Below are 22,103 nucleotides of genomic sequence, written 5' to 3' on the forward strand. Positions count from 1 at the left end.
CCTCCTTCGGAGCCCGCTATTCCCCATGGTCCTTACGGAGTTCCCAGCATCCACTAGGACGTTAGAGAAACCCTGTTAATTAGTTCTGTCCGTTTTCCATGTGAAATGCCTGCCAAGTGCCCCATTATGTGTCATCAGTTCCAGGCATTACCTATTCTGCCCTGTGTGATCCTCTGTAGTGCCCATGAGATGGCTGCATCACATGGATCCTCTGTGGGAGGGATGAACAATTCCTTACAACTGATGACCCAAAATGGCTGCCACATCCTTTTGTTTTACCGTCCATGGTCTCTGTATGTCATGCAAATCTAACCTTGCATAGTGTTCATAGTTTCTGTATTGTTTTTGTGTTATCTAAATTGCTGTATTATGTTCACACTGTCTGCTAAGTGCCTTGAGTCCTGTTGGAGAAAGAGTGCTATATAAATAAAATTATTATTATTATTATTATTATTATTTTGCAAGGGCTGGAAATTATTATTTTTATCAAGGCATGTGAGCTAGAAATATAGAATTTTTGGGAAAGCATAGTGCTCAGGACTGTAAGGTATATGTCTGGATTGAGGTTTTAATGTTCCTTTAATGTTACTATATAAATATGTAGAAAATATGTCAGCAGTAGTAAATAAAAGGGTTTCTATTTTATATGGCACTTTAACAGTGAAAATTATAAAGATAACCATAAGAAAATCACAAGTACTGTAAAAATAAGAATTTACTCACCGGTAATTCTATTTCTCGTAGTCCGTAGTGGATGCTGGGGACTCCGTAAGGACCATGGGGATTAGCGGCTCCGCAGGAGACCGGGCACAACTATAAAGAAAGCTTTAGACTACTGGTGTGCACTGGCTCCTCCCACTAAGACCCTCCTCCAGACTTCAGTTAGGATACTGTGCCCGGAAGAGCTGACACAATAAGGAAGGATTTTGAATCCCGGGTAAGACTCATACCAGCCACACCAATCACACCGTATAACTCGTGATACAATACCCAGTTAACAGTATGATAACAACTGAGCCTCTCAACAGATGGCTCAACAATAACCCATTAGTTAAGCAATAACTATATACAAGTCTTGCAGACAATCCGCACTTGGGATGGGCGCCCAGCATCCACTACGGACTACGAGAAATAGAATTACCGGCGAGTAAATTCTTATTTTCTGTAATGTCCTAAGTGGATGCTGGGGACTCCGTAAGGACCATGGGGATTATACCAAAGCTCCCAAACGGGCGGGAGAGTGCGGATAACTCTGCAGCACCGAATGGGCAAATTCTAGGTCCTCCTCAGCCAGGGTGTCAAACTTGTAGAATTTAGCAAACGTGTTTGACCCCGACCAAGTAGCTGCTCCGCAAAGTTGAAGAGCCGAGACCCCTCGGGCAGCCGCCCAAGAAGAGCCCACCTACCTCGTGGAATGGGCTTTCACTGATTTAGGATGCGGCAGTCCAGCCGCAGAATGTGCAAGCTGAATCGTACTACAGATCCAGCGAGCAATAGTCTGCTTTGAAGCAGGTGCACCCAACTTGTTGGGCGCATACAGGATAAAGAGCGAGTCAGTCTTTCTGACTCCAGCTGTCCTGGAAACATAGATTTTCAGGGCCCTGACTATGTCCAAACACTTGGAAGCCTCCAAGTCATTTGTAGCCGCAGGCACCACGATAGGTTGGTTCAGATGAAAAGCTGATACCACTTTGGGGAGAAACTGGGGACGAGTCCTCAATTCTGCCCTATCCATATGGAAAATCAGATAAGGGCTTTTACATGACAAAGCCGCCAATTCTGATACACGCCTGGCCGAAGCTAAGGCCAACAACATGACCACTTTCCACGTGAGATATTTCAAATCCACGGTTTTCAGTGGCTCAAACCAATGTGACTTTAGGAAATCCAACACCACGTTGAGATCCCAAGGTGCCACTGGAGGCACAAAAGGGGGCTGAATATGCAGCACTCCCTTAACAAAAGTCTGAACTTCAGGTAGTGAAGCCAGTTCTCTCTGGAAGAAAATTGATAGAGCCGAAATCTGGACCTTAATGGAACCCAATTTAAGGCCCATAGTCACCCCTGACTGTAGGAAGTGCAGGAAACGGCCCAGCTGAAATTCCTCCTTTGGGGCCTTCCTGGCCTCACGCCACGCAACATATTTTCGCCATATGCGGTGATAATGGTTTGCGGTTACTTCTTTCCTAGCTTTAATCAGCGTAGGAATGACTTCCTCCGGAATGCCCTTTTCCTTCAGGATCCGGTGTTCAATCACCATGCCGTCAAACGCAGCCGCGGTAAGTCTTGGAACAGACAGGGCCCCTGCTGCAGCAGGTCTTGTCTGAGCGGTAGAGGCCATGGGTCCTCTGAGATCATTTCTTGAAGTTCCGGGTACCAAGCTCTTCTTGGCCAATCCGGAACAATGAGTATAGTTCTTACTCCTCTTCTCCTTATTATCCTCAGTACCTTTGGTATGAGAGGAAGAGGAGGGAACACATAAACCGACCGGTACACCCACGGTGTCACTAGAGCGTCCACAGCTATCGCCTGCAGTTCCCTTTACCTGGCGCAGTACTTTTCTAGCTTTTTGTTGAGGCGGGACGCCATCATGTCCACCTGTGGCCTTTCCCAACGGTTTACAATCATTTGAAAGACTTCTGGGTGAAGTCCCCACTCTCCCGGGTGGAGGTCGTGCCTGCTGAGGAAGTCTGCTTCCCAGTTGTCCACTCCCGGAATGAACACTGCTGACAGTGCTAACACGTGATTTTCCGCCCATCGGAGAATCCTTGTGGCTTCTGCCATTGCCGTCCTGCTTCTCGTGCCGCCCTGTCGGTTTACATGGGCGACTGCCGTGATGTTGTCTGACTGGATCAGTACCGGCTGGTTTTGAAGCAGGGTTTTTGCCTGACTTAGGGCATTGTAAATGGCCCTCAGTTCCAGAATATTTATGTGCAGGGAAGTCTCCTGACTTGACCATAGTCCTTGGAAGTTTCTTCCCTGTGTGACTGCCCCCCAGCCTCGAAGGCTGGCATCCGTGGTCACCAGGACCCAGTCCTGTATGCCGAATCTGCGGCCCTCTTGAAGATGAGCACTCTGCAGCCACCACAGCAGAGACACCCTTGTCCTTGGAGACAAGGTTATCAGCCGATGCATCTGAAGATGCGACCCGGACCACTTGTCCAACAGGTCCCACTGAAAGGTTCTTGCATGAAACCTGCCGAATGGAATTGCTTCGTAGGAAGCTACCATCTTTCCCAGGATCCGCGTGCAGTGATGCACCGACACCTGTTTTGGTTTTAGGAGGCCTCTGACTAGAGATGACAGCTCCTTGGCCTTCTCCTCCGGGAGAAACACTTTTTTCTGTTCTGTGTCCAGAACCATCCCCAGGAACAGTAGACGTGTCGTAGGGACCAGCTGTGACTTTGGAATGTTTAGAATCCAGCCGTGCTGTTGTAGCACCTCCCGAGATAGTGCTACCCCGACCAACAACTGATCTCTGGACCTCGCCTTTATCAGGAGATCGTCCAAGTACGGGATAATTAAAACTCCCTTCTTTCGAAGGAGTATCATCATTTCGGCCATTACCTTGGTAAAGACCCTCGGAGCCGTGGATAGACCGAATGGCAACGTCTGGAATTGGTAATGACAATCCTGTACCACAAATCTGAGGTACTCCTGGTGAGGATGGTAAATGGGGACATGCAGGTAAGCATCCTTGATGTCCAGTGATACCATGTAATCCCCCTCGTCCAGGCTTGCAATAACCGCCCTGAGCGATTCCATCTTGAACTTGAATTTTTTTATATATGTGTTCAAGGATTTCAAATTTAAAATGGGTCTCACCGAACCGTCCGGTTTCGGTACCACAAACATTGTGGAATAGTAACCCCGTCCTTGTTGAAGTAGGGGTACCTTCACTATCACCTGTTGTGAATACAGCTTGTGAATTGCCTGTAACACTGCCTCCCTGCCTGAGGGAGTGGTTGGCAAGGCAGATTTGAGGAAACGGCGGGGGGGAGACGTCTCGAATTCCAGCTTGTACCCCTGAGATACTATCTGAAAAATCCAGGGATCCACCCGTGAGCGAGCCCACTGATTGCTGAAATATTTGAGACGGGCCCCCACCGTACCTGGCTCAGCCTGTGGAGCCCCAGCGTCATGCTGTGGACTTAGAGGAAGCGGGGGAGGACTTTTGCTCCTGGGAACTGGCTGTATGCTGCAGCTTTTTTCCCCTACCTCTGCCTCTGGGCAGAAAGGACGCGCCTTTAACCCGCTTGCCCCTATTGGGCCGAAAGGACTGTACCTGATAATACGGTGCTTTCTTTGGCTGTGAGGGAACATGGGGTAAAAATGTAGACTTCCCAGCTGTTGCTGTGGAAACGAGGTCCGAGAGACCATCCCCGAACAACTCCTCACCCTTATAAGGCAGAACTTCCATGTGCCTTTTGGAATCTGCATCTCCTGTCCACTGCCGAGTCCATAACCCTCTCCTGGCAGAAATTGACATTGCACTTATTTTGGATGCCAGCCGGCAAATATCCCTCTGTGCATCCCTCATGTATAAAAGTGCGTCTTTTATATGCTCTACGGTTAGCAATATAGTGTCCCTGTCTAGGGTATCAATATTTTCTGACAGGGAATCTGACCATGCAGCTGCAGCACTGCACATCCATGCTGAAGCAATAGCTGATCTCAGTATAACACCTGTGTGTGTATATATAGATTTCAGGATAGCCTCCTGCTTTCTATCAGCAGATTCCTTCAGGGCGGCCATATCCAGAGACGGTAGTGCCACCTTCTTTGACAAGCGTGTGAGCGCTTTATCCACTCTAGGGGATGTTTCCCAACGTGACCTATCCTCTGGCGGGAAAGGGTACGCCATTAGTAACCTCTTAGAAATTACCAGCTTCTTATCAGGGGAAGCCCACGCTTCTTCACACACTTCATTTCTCTAACGTCCTAGTGGATGCTGGGACTCCGTCAGGACCATGGGGAATCGCGGGCTCCGCAGGAGACAGGGCACATCTAAATAAAGCTTTTAGGATCACATGGTGCGTACTGGCTCCTCCCCCTATGACCCTCCTCCAAGCCTCAGTTAGGTTTTTGTGCCCGTCCGAAAAGGGTGCAATCTAGGTGGCTCTCCTAAAGAGCTGCTTAGAAAAAGTTTTTTTAGGTTTAAATCTCAGTGAATCCTGCTGGCAACAGGATCACTGCATCGAGGGACTTAGGGGAGAGATTTCCAACTCACCTGCGTGCAGGATGGATTGGAGTCTTAGGCTACTGGACACTTAGCTCCAGAGGGAGTCGGAACACAGGTCCTCCTGGGGTTCGTCCCGGAGCCGCGCCGCCGATCCCCCTTACAGACGCTGAAGACGGAGGTCCGGAAAGCAGGCGGCAGAAGACTCCTCAGTCTTCATGAAGGTAGCGCACAGCACTGCAGCTGTGCGCCATTGTTGCTACACGTCTCACTGATTCAGTCACGGAGGGTGCAGGGCGCTGCTGGGGGCGCCCTGGGCAGCAATATTAAATACCTTTAGTGGCAAAATAAATACATCACATATAGCCATTAAGGCTATATGTATGTATTTAACCCAGGCCAGTTTTCTTAAAACCCGGGAGAAAAGCCGCCGAAAAAGGGGCGGAGCTTATTCTCCTCAGCACTCAGCGCCATTTTCCTGCTCAGCTCCGCTGGTGAGGAAGGCTCCCAGGACTCTCCCCTGCACTGCACTACAGAAACAGGGTAACAAAGAGAAGGGGGGCATAATTTGGCGATATTGATATATTAAAAGCGCTTATATCAAAAACAACACCTTCTAGGGTTGTTTATATACATTTATAGCGTTTTTGGTGTGTGCTGGCAAACTCTCCCTCTGTCTCCCCAAAGGGCTAAGAGGGTCCTGTCTTCGATTAGAGCATTCCCTGTGTGGCTGCTGTGTGTCGGTACGTGTGTGTCGACATGTATGAGGACGATGTTGGTGTGGAGGCAGAGCAATTGCCGGTAATGGTGATGTCACCCCCTAGGGAGTCGACACCGGAATGGATGGCTTTAGTTATGGAATTACGTGATAATGTTAGCACATTACAAAAGTCAGTTGACGAAATGAGACGGCCGGAAAACCAGTTAGTACCGGCTCAGGCGTCTCAGACACCGTCAGGGGCTGTAAAACGTCCCTTACCTCAGTCAGTCGACACGGGTACCGACACAGATGAATCTAGTGTCGACGGTGAAGAAACAAACGTATTTTCCAATAGGGCCACACGTTATATGATCACGGCAATGAAGGAGGCTTTGCAGATCTCTGATACTGCTGGTACCTCAAAAAGGGGTATTATGTGGGGGGTAAAAAAACTACCTGTAGCTTTTCCAGAATCAGAGGAATTGAATGACGTGTGTGACGAAGCGTGGGTTAACCCAGATAGAAAACTGCTAATTTCCAAGAAGTTATTGGCATTATACCCTTTCCCACCAGAGGTTAGGGCGCGCTGGGAAACACCCCCTAGGGTGGATAAGGCGCTCACACGTTTATCAAAGCAAGTGGCGTTGCCGTCTCCTGATACGGCCGCCCTCAAGGATCCAGCAGATAGGAGGCTGGAAACTACACTGAAGAGTATATACACACATACTGGTGTTATACTGCGACCGGCAGTAGCCTCAGCCTGGATGTGCAGTGCTGGGGTAGTGTGGTTGGATTCTCTGACTGAAAATATTGATACCCTGGATAGGGACAGTATTTTATTGACTCTAGAGCAATTAAAGGATGCTTTTCTTTATATGCGAGATGCTCAGAGGGATATTTGTACTCTAGCATCAAGAGTAAGCGCGATGTCCATATCTGCCAGAAGAAGTTTATGGACGCGACAGTGGTCAGGTGATGCGGATTCCAAAAGGCATATGGAAGTATTGCCATATAAAGGAGAGGAATTATTTGGGGTCGGTCTTTCGGACCTGGTGGCCACGGCAACTGCCGGCAAATCCACTTTTTTACCTCAGACCCCCTCCCAACAGAAAAAGACACCGTCTTTTCAGCCGCAGTCCTTTCGCTCCTATAAAAACAAGCGACCAAAAGGACAGTCTTATCTGCCGCGAGGCAGAGGAAAGGGTAAGAGAGGGCAGCAAGCAGCCCCTGCCCAGGACCAGAAGCCCGCCCCGGGTTCTACAAAGCCATCAGCATGACGCTGGGGCTTTACAAGCGGACTCAGGAGCGGTGGGGGGTCGACTCAAGATTTTCAGCAATCAGTGGGCTCGCTCACAAGTGGACCCATGGATCCTGCAGATAATATCTCAGGGTTACATGTTGGAGTTCGAAAGGTCTCCCCCTCGCCGGTTCCTAAAGTCTGCTTTACCAACGTCTCCCTCAGAAAGGACGTCGGTTTTGGAAGCCATTCACAAGCTGTATTCTCAGCAGGTGATAGTCAAGGTACCCCTCCTACAACAGGGAAAGGGGTATTATTCCACACTATTTGTGGTACCGAAGCCGGACGGTTCGGTAAGACCTATTCTAAACCTGAAATCCTTGAACCTGTACATACAGAAATTCAAGTTCAAGATGGAGTCACTCAGAGCAGTGATAGCGAATCTGGAAGAAGGGGACTTCATGGTGTCCCTGGACATAAAAGATGCTTATCTGCATGTCCCAATTTACCCCTCACACCAAGGGTATCTCAGGTTCGTGATACAAGACTGTCATTATCAGTTTCAAACGCTGCCGTTTGGTTTGTCCACGGCCCCTCGGGTCTTTACCAAGGTAATGACCGAAATGATGGTTCTTCTACGAAGAAAAGGCGTATTAATTATCCCTTACTTGGACGATCTCCTGATAAGGGCAAAGTCCAGAGAACAGCTGGAAGTCGGTGTAGCACTAACCCAGGTAGTGCTTCAGCAACACGGGTGGATTCTGAATCTTCCAAAATCTCAATTGACCCCGACAACTCGTCTGCTGTTCCTGGGAATGATTCTGGACACGGTTCAGAAAAAGGTGTTTCTCCCGGAGGAGAAAGCAAGGGAGTTATCCGAACTTGTCAGGAACCTCCTAAAACCAGGAACTGTGTCAGTACATCAATGCACAAGAGTCCTGGGAAAGATGGTGGCTTCTTACGAAGCGATTCCATTCGGCAGATTCCATGCACGGACATTTCAGTGGGATCTGCTGGACAAATGGTCCGGATCGCATCTGCACATGCATCAGCGGATAACACTGTCACCAAGAACAAGGTTGTCTCTCCTGTGGTGGTTGCAGAGTGCCCATCTGTTAGAGGGCCGCAGATTCGGCATACAGGACTGGGTCCTGGTGACTACGGATGCCAGCCTACGAGGCTGGGGAGCAGTCACACAGGGAAGAAACTTCCAGGGCGTGTGGTCAAACCTGGAGACGTCCCTTCACATAAATATACTGGAGCTAAGAGCGATCTACAATGCTCTAAGCCTGGCAAAATCGCTGCTTCAGGGTCAGCCGGTGTTGATCCAGTCGGACAACATCACGGCAGTCGCCCACGTAAACCGACAAGGCGGCACGAGAAGCAGAAGAGCAATGACAGAAGCTGCAAGGATTCTGCGCTGGGCGGAGAATCATGTCATAGCACTGTCAGCAGTGTTCATCCCGGGAGTGGACAACTGGGAAGCAGACTTCCTCAGCAGACACGACCTTCACCCGGGAGAGTGGGGACTTCATCCAGAAGTCTTCCACATGATTGTGAACCGTTGGGAAAGACCAAAGGTGGACATGATGGCGTCTCGCCTCAACAAAAAATTGGACAGATATTGCGCCAGGTCAAGAGACCCTCAGGCAATAGCTGTGGACGCTCTGGTAACACCGTGGGTGTACCAGTCAGTGTATGTGTTCCCTCCTCTGCCTCTCATACCAAAGGTACTGAGAATTATACGGAAAAGAGGAGTAAGAACAATACTGGTGGCTCCGGACTGGCCAAGAAGAACTTGGTATCCGGAACTTCAAGAGATGCTCACGGAGGATCCATGGCCTCTACCTCTAAGAAGGGATCTGCTTCAGCAGGGACCTTGTATGTTCCAAGACTTACCGCGTCTGCGTTTGACGGCATGGCGGTTGAACGCCGGATTCTAAAAGAAAAGGGCATTCCAGAGGAAGTTATTCCTACCTTGATTAAGGCTAGAAAGGAAGTGACTGTACAACATTATCACCGCATTTGGCGAAAATATGTTGCGTGGTGTGAGGCCAAGAAGGCTCCAACGGAAGAATTTCAATTGGGTCGATTCTTACATTTCCTGCAAGCAGGATTGTCTATGGGCCTAAAATTGGGGTCCATTAAAGTTCAAATTTCGGCCTTATCAATCTTCTTCCAGAAGGAATTGGCATCAGTGCCTGAAGTACAAACTTTTGTCAAAGGTGTACTACATATACAACCCCCAATAGTGCCTCCAGTAGCACCGTGGGATTTGAACGTAGTTTTGAATTTTCTCAAATCTCATTGGTTTGAGCCTCTAAAATCGGTAGATTTAAAATACCTTACATGGAAGGTAACCATGCTATTGGCCCTGGCTTCAGCCAGGAGAGTTTCAGAGTTGGCGGCTTTATCATACAAAAGCCCATATCTGATTTTCCATTCGGACAGGGCAGAACTGCGGACACGTCCTCATTTTCTCCCTAAGGTGGTTTCGGCTTTTCACTTGAACCAGCCTATTGTGGTGCCTGCGGCTACTAGCGACTTGGAGGACTCCAAGTTACTGGACGTTGTCAGAGCATTAAAAATATATATTTCAAGGACAGCTGGAGTCAGAAAATCTGACTCGTTGTTTATATTGTATGCACCCAACAAGATGGGTGCTCCTGCGTCTAAACAGACGATTGCACGTTGGATCTGTAGCACAATCCAACTTGCACATTCTGTGGCAGGCCTGCCACAGCCTAAATCTGTAAAGGCCCACTCCACAAGGAAAGTGGGCTCATCTTGGGCGGCTGCCCGAGGGGTCTCGGCATTACAACTTTGCCGAGCAGCTACGTGGTCAGGGGAGAACACGTTTGTAAAATTTTACAAATTTGATACTCTGGCTAAGGAGGACCTGGAGTTCTCTCATTCGGTGCTGCAGAGTCATCCGCACTCTCCCGCCCGTTTGGGAGCTTTGGTATAATCCCCATGGTCCTGACGGAGTCCCAGCATCCACTAGGACGTTAGAGAAAATAAGAATTTACTTACCGATAATTCTATTTCTCATAGTCCGTAGTGGATGCTGGGCGCCCATCCCAAGTGCGGATTGTCTGCAATACTTGTACATAGTTATTGTTACAAAGATCGGGTTATTACTATTGTTGTGAGCCATCTTTTCAGAGGCTACTTCGTTTTTTGTTATCATACTGTTAACTGGGTTCAGATCACAAGTTGTACGGTGTGATTGGTGTGGCTGGTATGAGTCTTACCCGGGATTCAAGATCCTTCCTTATTGTGTACGCTCGTCCGGGCACAGTACCTAACTGAGGCTTGGAGGAGGGTCATAGGGGGAGGAGCCAGTACGCACCATGTGATCCTAAAAGCTTTATTTAGATGTGCCCTGTCTCCTGCGGAGCCCGCTATTCCCCATGGTCCTGACGGAGTCCCAGCATCCACTACGGACTATGAGAAATAGAATTATCGGTAAGTAAATTCTTATTTTAACTCCTCAGATGGAGGAAAAGCTACTGGTAGTTTTTTCTCTCCAAACATAATACCCTTTTTTGTGGTACCGGGGGTAACATCAAAAATGTGCAACACATTTTTCATTGCCTCAATCATGTAACGTGTGGCCCTACTGGAAGTTACATTAGTCTCATCGTCGTCGACACTGGAGTCAGTATCCGTGTCGACATCTGTGTCTGCCATCTGTGGTAGCGGGCGTTTTAGAGCCCTGATGGCTTTTGAGACGCCTGGGCAGGCACAGGCTGAGAAGCCGGCTGTCCCACATTTGGTATGTCGTCAAACCTTTTATGCAAGGAGTCGACACTGTCACGTAATTCCTTCCACAGCACCATCCAATCAGGTGTCGACCCCGCAGGGGGTGACATCACATTTACAGGCATCTGCTCCGCCTCCACATAAGCCTCCTCACCAAACATGTCAACACAGCCGTACCGACACACCGCAAACACACAGGGAATGCTCTGACAGAGGACAGGACCCCACAAAGCCCTTTGGGGAGACAGAGAGAGAGTATGCCAGCACACACCAGAGCGCTATATAACACAGGGATCCCACTATAAATGAGTGTTTTCCCTTATAGGCTGCTTTTTATATATATATATATATATATATATATCCTGCGCCTAAATTTAGTGCCCCCCCTCTCTTTTTTACCCTTCTGTAGCTTGTCAGACTGCAGGGGAGAGCCAGGGAGCTTCCTTCCAGCGGAGCTGTGAGGGAAAAATGGCGCCAGTGTGCTGAGGGAGATGGCCCCGCCCCTTTTCCGGCAGACTTCTCCCGCTTTTTCTGGAATACTGGCAGGGGTATTTTTACATCTATATAGCCTCTAGGACTATATATGATGTAGATTTGCCAGCCAAGGTGTCATATATTGCCCTCAGGGCGCCCCCCCCCCCAGCGCCCTGCACCCATCAGTGACCGGAGTGTGAGGTGTACATGAGGAGCAAAGGCGCACAGCTGCAGTGCTGTGCGCTACCTTGGTGAAGACCGAAGTCTTCTGCCGCCGATTTTCCGGACCTCTTCATGCTTCTGGCTCTGTAAGGGGGACGGCGGCGCGGCTCCGGGAACGAACACCAAGGTCGGGTCCTGCGGTCGATCCCTCTGGAGCTAATGGTGTCCAGTAGCCTAAGAAGCCCAAACTACCACCTGTTAGGTAGGTTCGCTTCTTCTCCCCTTAGTCCCTCGCTGCAGTGAGTCTGTTGCCAGCAGATCTCACTGTAAAATAAAAAACCTAAATATACTTTCTTTCTAGGAGCTCAGGAGAGCCCTTAGTGTGCATCCAGCTCAGCCGGGCACAAGAATCTAACTGAAGTCTGGAGGAGGGTCTTAGTGGGAGGAGCCAGTGCACACCAGTAGTCTAAAGCTTTCTTTATAGTTGTGCCCAGTCTCCTGCGGAGCCGCTAATTCCCATGGTTCTTACGGAGTCCCCAGCATCCACTTAGGACGTTAGAGAAACTATCCATAAAGTACTTCAGTGATCTAGAACTAATGACCGGATGTGCCCATTTAATGTCTGGTTTATGCTTCTGGTTAAGACAGAGAGACAGGTGAATTTGTTGCATACTTGCTGTTCATACTCCATCTTTGACCGCCTTGCCAGGCAGAAACGCTCCCACACTGGCAGTTCCAGTCCTTCTGGCATATGCTCTGGAGTATCTAGTTCATCCATAGCTTTCATTAGCTGAACAATGGAGTCATTAAATGCTTTAGATGATCCTGGACGATCACCAAATGGTGCATCATTTTCTGTCTGAGTCCTAAGGCGTTGAACTCTAAAATGTAGAACAAGTGAAACACAATACAACTGTTTAAAACTTGCAGCCTATAAAAGTACATAACATATAGGGGTCAGTATAAGCATTACTTTGGTATACTGTATATGACAAATCGTGTTCCTAAATTCAGTGACCCCCACAGCTGAGGGGTAGTTTGAGTTCAAACATCAAACATCATTGTGTTACCAAGACCCGGAGTGACATTAAAATCTTTGTGATAAGTTGTACATTTAAATACAATGGATCTGTAATTAGCATCCAAAATTGTAAACCTCATCCCATTCCAGTCTACAGTGTTGGACTGGGGCATGAAGGGCACACCAGGAAATGCAGTGGTAGTGGCCAATGCTTAAGGGGTGGGCCAGTAATCATGAGGTGAGATCAGCCTCAATAGAGACTTGGACAGCCATTAGAGACCAGCAGCAGGGAGTAATGGAGTCCGAGATCGCCAGAGGTGCGGGATGCCGGACGGTCTCGGAAGTTTTTTTAAAGGGGCAATCACTTTCAAGGCATGGTTTTGCATTGTAAGTGATTGCCCCTTTAAAAAAAAGTCCAAGATTGGCAGGCATCCCACACCTCTAGGGAACTCGGACTCCATTACACCCCACCCCATGTATCTGGCCCTCTAATAGAGTAACAATGTATAATTTGAGTACACTGTCCGGAACCTGACAATACAGGAAGGGGTTGAACCCACAGGCAGTGGGGCCCACTAGGGATTTCCCCTGTACTCCAGTGGGTCAGTCCGACCCTGCTTATCCCATTGTCATAGCATCTTGGTATTCAGGTACCAAATTTAGTGGTCTATGTACTGAGCCTTGGAGAGCGATATAGTGAACAGAGATAAAGTACCAACCAAGCAGCTCCTAACTGCCATGTTACAGACTGTGGGATCTATTCATGAAGCAGTGAAAAGAGTAGAGAAGTGAGCAAATGGAGAAGTTGCCCATGGCAACCAATCAGTGTTGAGGTAACATTTATAAAGTGCATTCTATAAAATTATACATAGCAGCTGATTGGTTGCCATGGGCAGCTTCTCCACTGGTTAACTTTTCCACACATTTCACTTCATGAATAGACCCCTGTGTTTCAAAAAAAATGATGGTTAGAAGGCGGATTAGTTGGCACTTTATCTCCGTTCCAAGGCTTAGTACATAGATTCCATAGTACTATGGGGCTAAAACTTAATGGACAGTATCAGACATCCCTGCCAGTGGCGCACGCAGGGGGAGTTTCTGAGTACCCAGAAACCCCCCCCCCTGATGGACCAAATTCTTTTTCCAGAGACGGAGACAACTGTGTCTTTGCCTCAAAATAAACCGCAATCGAAATCACGATTGTGACCACAGCAGAGAGCTTTTTCCGGCAGAGCTCTCTAACAGAATGTCACGGACAGAAGAGCTGGGGAGTTGCTGCGCATGTTCATCCCACAGCTGCTTCTTCGCCCCACTCCTCACATTCTGAAATATATGGGCCGGCCGCCGACAGTCTCCTCCTCTCAGCAGTAGGTATGTGTGTCTGTATCTACAGTATGTGTGTGGTGTGGTATGCTATGTATGATTTTGCAATGTGTATGTCTGTGCAGTGCTATGTGTGTGTGTGTTATGTACTATGTATGTGTGTGTGTGTGTGCAATGTTTGTGGTGAACTATGTATGTGTGGTGTGCAATATGTGTATGGTATGCTGTGTATAGTCCTTATGTACTATGTATGTGTGTGCAATGTGTGTGGTGATCTATGTGTGTGTTTGTGTGGTATACTATGTATATATGTACAGTATATGTTTTGTATATGTTTTGCACTATGTATATGTGTGTGTGTTATGTGCTATGTATGTGTGTGTGTGTGTGTGTGTGTGTGTGTGTGTGTGTGTGTGTGTGTGTGTGTGTGTACAATTTGTGTATTTGTGTGGTGTGCTATGTAATGAATACGTGTGTGTGTCCTATGTATGTGGATGCAATGTGTGTAGTGTGCTATGTATACAGTATGTGTGTGCGCGTGTGTGTTATGCTATGTATGTGTATGCAATGTGAATATGTGTGTGACTGTATGTGTGTGATGTGCTATATATATGTGTATAATATGGAAATCCCCCTCAGAAAATCCTGTGTTTGCCCCTGCCTGCAAGCTGTACGTATGCAGACATTTCACCCAAGAAGAAAATGTCTAAGACAATACTACCTTGGTCTTCGTTTGTAAAGTTTATAAAGCTGGTCCACATAGTGAGCTGGGATGTCAGAGAATTCCTTCTTAAATCCTCGATCCAACAACTACAATCAGAATAAATTCAATAACGTGAATAGGATGATAAGCACATGTCTTGTCAGTGTTAAAATGTTTTGTTTTCTTTACCTTATCTTCTGCCACGAGATCATCATAGGACTCCCTGAATGCCTCCACCTCAGCTTTGAAAGTCTTCACTAGTTCAGATGTTTCATTCTGTAATAAAAGGATTTTTAATTCAATAGTATATTTGATAATCTTTTTGAACATATAAGTTATTTAAGGAGGGTGATTCAGTTAGCATCTTGGCTACAATATGTGGCACATCGCAATCAGGAACACTGCTAGTTTTTCACCGCACCCCATAAAGGTATGCAGAAAAATTAGCGATGTTCAGCTACTGTAATAGGTGGAAATGTGCGCAGTTGAACATTACAAGGTGATTGCCAACCACACCACCGCTAGTTGAATGGCCCCGTCAGCAGCTCTGCAAAAAAATATACATTATGGTAAGAACTTACCATTGATAAAGGTATTTCTCCTAAGTCCACAGGATAACATTGGAATATGATGAAGCGACAGTGGATTTGCACCAATCGGTCAAAGCTTTTCGGCCACCCACGGGCCCGTCCATATATCCCCGCCTCCTGGCTCAGACAAATCAGTTGTTTTCCCAAAGCTTAAAGCAGGAGCATCATAGATAGCCCTAATCAGGCGAGAAGAACACACATGCACACCCTTCCATACAAGAAGGAAGAGGTTAGTGAGTATAAGGATCCTCAAATCAGGTGCCTCAGGGTGGGATCCCTGTGGACTTAGAAGAAATACAGTTACCAACGGTAATTTCTTACCATAACCTATATTTCTCCGGCAGGGTCCACAGGTTATCCACAGGATAACATTGGGATTTCCCAAAGCAATTTAGTGGTGGGGACGCTCCTAATTGGGCAGGAGAATCCTTTGCCCGAATTCAGCGTCCTGAGAGGCAAAGGTATCTACGGCATAATGTCTAATGAAAATGAATGTGTTAATGGAAGACCATGTGGCTGCCTTTCATAACTGTTCTGCTGAAGCACCACATTGTGCTGCCCATGATGGACCTACCTTACGAGTTGAGTGAGCAGAGACATTATCCGGAACAGGGAGATCAGCGTGAGAATATGCTACTGAAATAGTCATCTGAAGCCACCTCGCCAGTGTCTGCTTAGCAGCAGACCATTCTCTCTTGTGAAATTCGTAGAGAATGAAGAGAGAATCTGTCTTTCTGATCCACTGGTACGATCCACGTAGAACCTTAAGGCACGACCCACGTCCAGCGATGCATCTCCCGCAGAAAGGCCCGGTTCCTGGAAAGCTGGGACTACAATTTCTTCGTTAAGGTGAAATTTAGACATCACCTTGGGAAGATACCCAGATTTAGTTCTGAGAACTGCTCTATCTGGATTAAAGATCAGAAATGGAGGACGACATAACAATGCCCCTAAAACGGATACTCTTCAAGCTGACGCTATGGCCAGTAGAAAGAGAACGTTAGCTGTCAACCATTTAAGATCCACTTTATTAAGTGGCTCAAATGGGGCAACTTGAAGTGCCTTTAGGACTAAACTTGAGTCCCAAGGCACTGTAGGAGGAACAAAAGGAGGTTGAATGCGCAGCATTCCCTGGAAAAAAGTATGCACATCCTGTAAATTGGCAATTTTCTTTTGGAACCATACAGTCAATGCTGACACTTGCACTTTCAAGGAAGCCACCTTCAAACCTTTATCCATTCCTACCTGAAGGAAAGCTAAGACCCTGGAAACTCTGAAAGACCTAGGGTCTATTTTCCGTTCACTGAACCAATGAATATAGGTTTGCCAAATTCGGTGATAAATTCGAGCTCAGGAAGGTTTCCATGCTCTGAGCATTGTTTGAATTACCTGTTGTGAGAATCCTCTTGACTTCAGGATAGAAGTCTCAAGAGCCAAGCCGTCAAAGACAGTCAATCCAGATGTCAGTAGATCTGGACGTTGAGGGAGCGGGAATGGGGCATCCATCGACATTCTCTGCAGATCTGTGTACCAATGTCTTCTGGGCCAAGCCGGAGCTATTAGTATCGTCGCACTCTTTCCTTGCTTTATCTTTCTGGGATCCTTTGTTCTTGACCCGTATGCGAGAACTTTGTGTTCTGATGGGATGCCATGAGATCTATCTCTGGAAACCCCCACTTGTCGACTAGAGTCTGGAAGACCTTCGGGTGTAGAGTCCATTCGCTTGCCTGAATGGCGTGTCAACTGAGAAAAAATCTGCTTCCCAGTTTAGGACTCCCGCAACAAACACTGCAGACAAGGCTGGATGATAAAGTTCTGCCCACTTTAGTGTGTGACTTACCTCCTTCATAGCTTTTTGGCTGTGAGTTCCTCCCGGATGGTTGAGGTATGCTACTGATCTCCTACAAGACCTTCACTGGCTTCTCTTCCCTTTCAGAATCCATTTCAAGCTTCTCACACTCGTTTACAAAGCCCTCACCCACTCCTCTCCCATTTACATCTCTGACCTTATCTACCCTTACACTCCCACCCGTCCTCTTCGCTCTGCTAATGCACGCTGACTCTCCTGCCTATTGATTACTTCCTCCCACTCCTACCTCCAGGATTTTTCACGTGCTGCTCCAATTCTCTGGAATTCCCTACCTCTCCCCCTCAGACTCTCCACCTCTCTACAAAACTTCAAACGGGCTCTCAAGACCCACTTCTTCACCAAACCCAGCCAAATCTCTTCCTAACCCTCTGTTCCACGCTCTCTATGTACCGCGTCTGTGTCACCCGTCTGCTACCCCTCCCCTTTAGAATGTAAGCTCTCACGAGTAGGGTCCTCTTCCTTCATGTGCTTATCCTTTCTCTTACTTTAATAATCTTCAACTGCATCAACTCCAGCAGTCTTCTGACACCTGATGCTTATTCCAGTGTCATCTGCTGATGTAGCTATGTTTATTTAGTTGCTGTTTTCCTGTTTTGATTATTTGTTTATATACTCTGTAATTGGGCGCTGCGGAACCCTTGTGGCGCCATATAAATAAAGGATAATAATACTGCCGTTGCCTTGTCTAACCGGATCTGAACTGGTTTTCCCCGAAGGATGTGCTTTGCCTGAATCAGTGCCCTGTATATGGCCCGAAGTTCCAATATATTTATTGGCAGGCAACCTTCTTCCTTGGTCCATTGCCCCTGGAAACAAAACCTTCCAGACATTGCTCCCCAGCCCTGGAGACTGGCATCTGTAGTCAGAATTTCCCAATCTGATATCCAAAAGGGTCTCCCGTTGTCCAGATGGGATGTCTGTAGCCACCAGGCTAACAACCTCCTTACTTCCACCGTAAGGACCATAGTCTGCGTTTTTATCATCTGATGAAACCCTATTCCATTTGGCAAGGATCAGATACTGCAGAGGCCTCGAGTGGAACTGAGCATACTCCACCATGTGGAATGTTGACACCATCAATCCCATTACACGCTTTCCTGCGTGAATGGATACCCTATGACTGTTTAGCAGCTCCTGAATCCTTAACTGAACTTGATATCTTGTTCAGAGGTAAAAATACTTTTTGAAGGCTTAAATCCAGTACAGCCCCCAAGTGACGATTTTGCCCAATTTATGAGCCACCCATGCTTCTGCAGACACGTTATTGTCTGTTGCAGATGACACAGGAGCAATTCCTGAGACTGTGCCAGAATTAAAAGGTCATCGAGGTATGGAAAAATTCTTATCCCCTGCTGCCGGAGATAAGCTGCCATTACCACCATAATTTTGGTAAATACACTGGGGGCTATGGCTAACCCAAAAGGTAGGGCCTCGTACTGAAAATGCTGTTGAAGGATAGCGAACCTGAGATAACACTGATGGGACAGTGCTATAGGAACATGTAGGTAAGCATACTGGATATCCAGGGATACCATATACTCCCCCGGCTCTATTGCCAAATTGATGGAACGTAAAATCTCCATATGAAACCGAGGTACCCAAATGTACTTGTTCAGCACTTTGAGATTGAGTATGGGCCGGAATGACCCATTAGGCTTCTGAACTAGAAACAGGTTGGAGTAAAAACCCTGTCCTTGTTGTGCAGGAGGAACTGGAATGATTACCCCTGACTGAAGCAATTTCTGAACTGCCTCTTGCAAAGCCCTGGCCTTTGTCTCTACTAAAGACAGGCTGGTACAAAAAAAACTTCGAGGAGGGTGTTTCTTGAAGGCAAAATGCATAACCGAGAGATACGGCTTCCTGCATTCAGGCATCTGTTGTAGACTGCTGCCAGATCAGAGCAAACTGAAGAAGTCGGCCCCCCACCCTGGAATCCCCCAGGTGGAGGCCCGCACCATCAGGCTGATGGCTTATTTTCTGTTTTACCAACCGGTCCTCTGGTAGACCAATGCTTTTTAGTCTTACCAGACTTCTTGTATTGGGACTTTTCCCTTTAGCTTTTCCTTGAGACCAAAAGGGCCATAAAGCTGGAACTTTAGGTTTGAATTTGTATGTGGAAGGAAACTTTACTTTCTTGGAGTCTGCTTCTGACTCCAAAATATCTGTCAATTCTTTACCAAAAAGAATATCTCCAGAGAAAGGTAAAGACTCCAAAAACCTTTTAGATTCTGAATCCGCTTTCCATGTACGTAGCCAAACTGCTCTGCGAGCGGCTACTGTTGAAGCTGATGCCCTGGAGGCAATTGTACCCATATCCAAAGCTGCTTCTTCCAAGAACATCGCAGCCTGTGTTATATGTGCCATATGGGATTTTTGCACTCTAGATTCCATTGAAAGATCTCCTTCCAATTCATCAGCCCAGGCAGCCACTGCTTTTGCCATCCAAGCTGAAGCCATGGCTGGTCTTATGACTGCCCCAGACAGGGAATTTTTTTTTTTTTTAAATGATCCACTCTCCTATCCGTGACATAATTTAATGATGTTGAAGGCAGAGGTCATGTAGATTTTCGCAATAATCGAATAACATATGTATCTACTTTGGGGGCCACCTCCCTCTTTAAACAATCCCCAGCTAGAAGAGGATACTTGGAATTCCATTTCCTAGGAATTCTAAACTTCTTACTGGGCGTAGTCCAAGCCTCTTCTATGATTTCCGTCAGCTGATCTGTCTTAACTGTTTTGGGACGTTTAAACACAGGTGCCTTGGATTTTAACACAGGCTCTGCTGATTCTTCTAAGGATAGAATGGCTTTCATTGCCTTAATTAACTCAGCTATGTCCACTGAGCTGAGGCCTACCTCCTCCTCTTCATATGCAGAACCAGAGCTTAATGAGCCTTCATCCTCTGATGAATCCTCATCTGAAACATGTGTAGACTGTGAAGATGTAGATTTACTTACCACTGGATTTTTAGACTGTTTCTTTTGAGAGGCTACTGCTGGAAGTGATAAACCGCAGGTGGGAAGCTGCATGTAAGGGTTTATCGTGTAACCTATTCCTGGTACAGAAGTTGGAATTATCTACTCAGCTATACTGGATAATGTTTGTGCAAACATAGCCCAAGAGGGATCAACTTCCACATGTATCTGCCTTGTACTATTCAAAAGACCTTGGTGAAAGCTAAAACAATTTGCACACAAACCATCCTGAACCAGATCCTGAGAAGTTAACCCAGCTTTGCAAGACAAACATGATATTAGTGTTGGTGTTGCTGTGAGTGTATCTTCCTCACTTTTGCCGCTCTTAGACATGATAAATAACCAACACTTACACAGTGTACTACACAGTTTGTGACTGTAATCACTTTAAGACTCGTTAACGTGACATACAATCCGAACCTACCCTGCTATAAACCAGCATTGAGGATTGGAATAGATAGAAAAAACTGACAGAATTATAGTAAAGTCAGCAATCACACTAGCAGTCAGTCACATGTTATACATTAGTATAATAAGCAATATGAGCACATAATCAACTACAGATACATTTCGAGTATGGAGGAGAAACCTATTACTGCATTACTTTATAAAACTTTTAACCGTATTCAGATGCATAGCGAAAGAAACCACAGTAATATTATCAGACTCATATGCATTATGCACTTATCCAACTATTGTACTCAAAAGGTAGATAGAGACTTAGTGCTGTATAACCTATACTCAGTAGGGTGGGATACAGGGAGACTTATCCTGCTTCCAGGATCGATCAATACGTCTGCGAATGCTAAGTAGATCCAGACACTATTAGTGTACACTGCCGCTCCGTGAACTTATAGTGAACACAGACACCCAAGTGAACACTGACGCACCAATCACACAGCCGCCTATGCTGCGACTGGGTCCCTTAGTACACAGCATCTCAGACGGAAGCGGGAAAACAGTTCATGGCGGGAGACTCGGAGGAAACTGGTCATGAACCAGTGGGAGGGGCGACCAGGAGAGCATCTGACTCCCCACTGCTGACATCAACCCTAGGGATCGCGGCCTCATACTACTCCTGGAGCCTATGATCCCTAAGGGCTAGAACTGGTGCACCCAAGGTGGCAGCTGCGTCAGCGACTGTTTGGTAGTCTCCTCTTAAAGTAGTGCAGCTGTGTCCGTATTCCCCCTCTAAGCAGAACCAATGCCTTACCTTCTCCCTGTGCTCCGGCCACAGCCTGGTAACGTCTGCTGGACCTGCTAGTATATCCGACACAGACACCCGCTGAAACAGCACTGTACTCGTGGGTGAGCGTTGTCGCGGCCCGGCGGAGAGTTGTTGGAGCGACTCTTTCTAAGATACGTATAAGATGCTTTTTAGAAAGATCACTCAAAAAAAATAGTAAGACTATAAAAATAAAATAAAGCTTATGGCTGATAAAAACCAGCAGCCCATTTGACCATCGTCCGGCTCCTGCCGCACCAAACAAAAAAACTGATTAGTCTGAGCCAGGAGGCGGGGATATATGGACCGGCCCGTTGCATGCTGGGAGGCCGAAAAGCTTTGACCGATTGGTGCAAATCCACTGTCGCTTCATCATATCCCAATGTTATCCTGTGGATAACCTGTGGACCCTGCCGGAGAAATAACTTTTTTAAATCTCTAGTGGCTGAAATCAGGAATCACACAATTTTTGTATCTCTGAGGTTCTGTGTCATCAGCCAGTAATTTTCTTGCTCTTCAGAGACAGAATATCCAGCTGTTGTCACCTGGTTTTCTGCCTTAGACCTCCCTACAGTATGTCTTGCTGAACACACAATGACCACAGATGTCTTTGTCCAAAACCTCTTCTCAACTAAAAACCTGAGTCCTACCCAGGTAACTAAACACTGTTTCAAGCCGTGTCACATTGGCTTGAAACCTCGTCCACACGGCACACTGGTTTGGGTTAGTGGTGAGCCGGTCCTCCATAGGCATTTAATAGGACCTGGATCGGCTGCCGAGACCGACCCTGGTAGCTACCCGTGTTGAATTCCTGGGTCACTGGACCCAGGTTATTATTCAGAGAACATTTTCGACTGAGCCGTGACTTAGGTAGAC

At 47.0% G+C, this 22,103-nt stretch overlaps 1 protein-coding gene across 2 annotated transcripts in view; it reads right to left on the reverse strand.

The window, feature by feature from the left end:
* The window catches only part of CFAP43 (cilia and flagella associated protein 43), a 265,732-nt gene that overhangs the window by 47,125 nt on the left and 196,504 nt on the right, over positions 1-22,103 (reverse strand). For both annotated transcript variants that reach the window (XM_063927999.1, XM_063927998.1), the window contains 3 exons: positions 14,754-14,840; positions 14,583-14,671; positions 12,191-12,398 (listed from right to left, as the gene is read on the reverse strand). In XM_063927999.1, the coding sequence (XP_063784069.1) occupies positions 12,191-12,398; positions 14,583-14,671; positions 14,754-14,840 (384 nt within the window). The remainder of the gene's footprint in view (positions 1-12,190; positions 12,399-14,582; positions 14,672-14,753; positions 14,841-22,103) is intronic.

The sequence above is a fragment of the Pseudophryne corroboree genome, chromosome 6 (genome assembly GCF_028390025.1).
Source record: "Pseudophryne corroboree isolate aPseCor3 chromosome 6, aPseCor3.hap2, whole genome shotgun sequence".
Lineage (NCBI taxonomy): Eukaryota > Metazoa > Chordata > Amphibia > Anura > Myobatrachidae > Pseudophryne > Pseudophryne corroboree.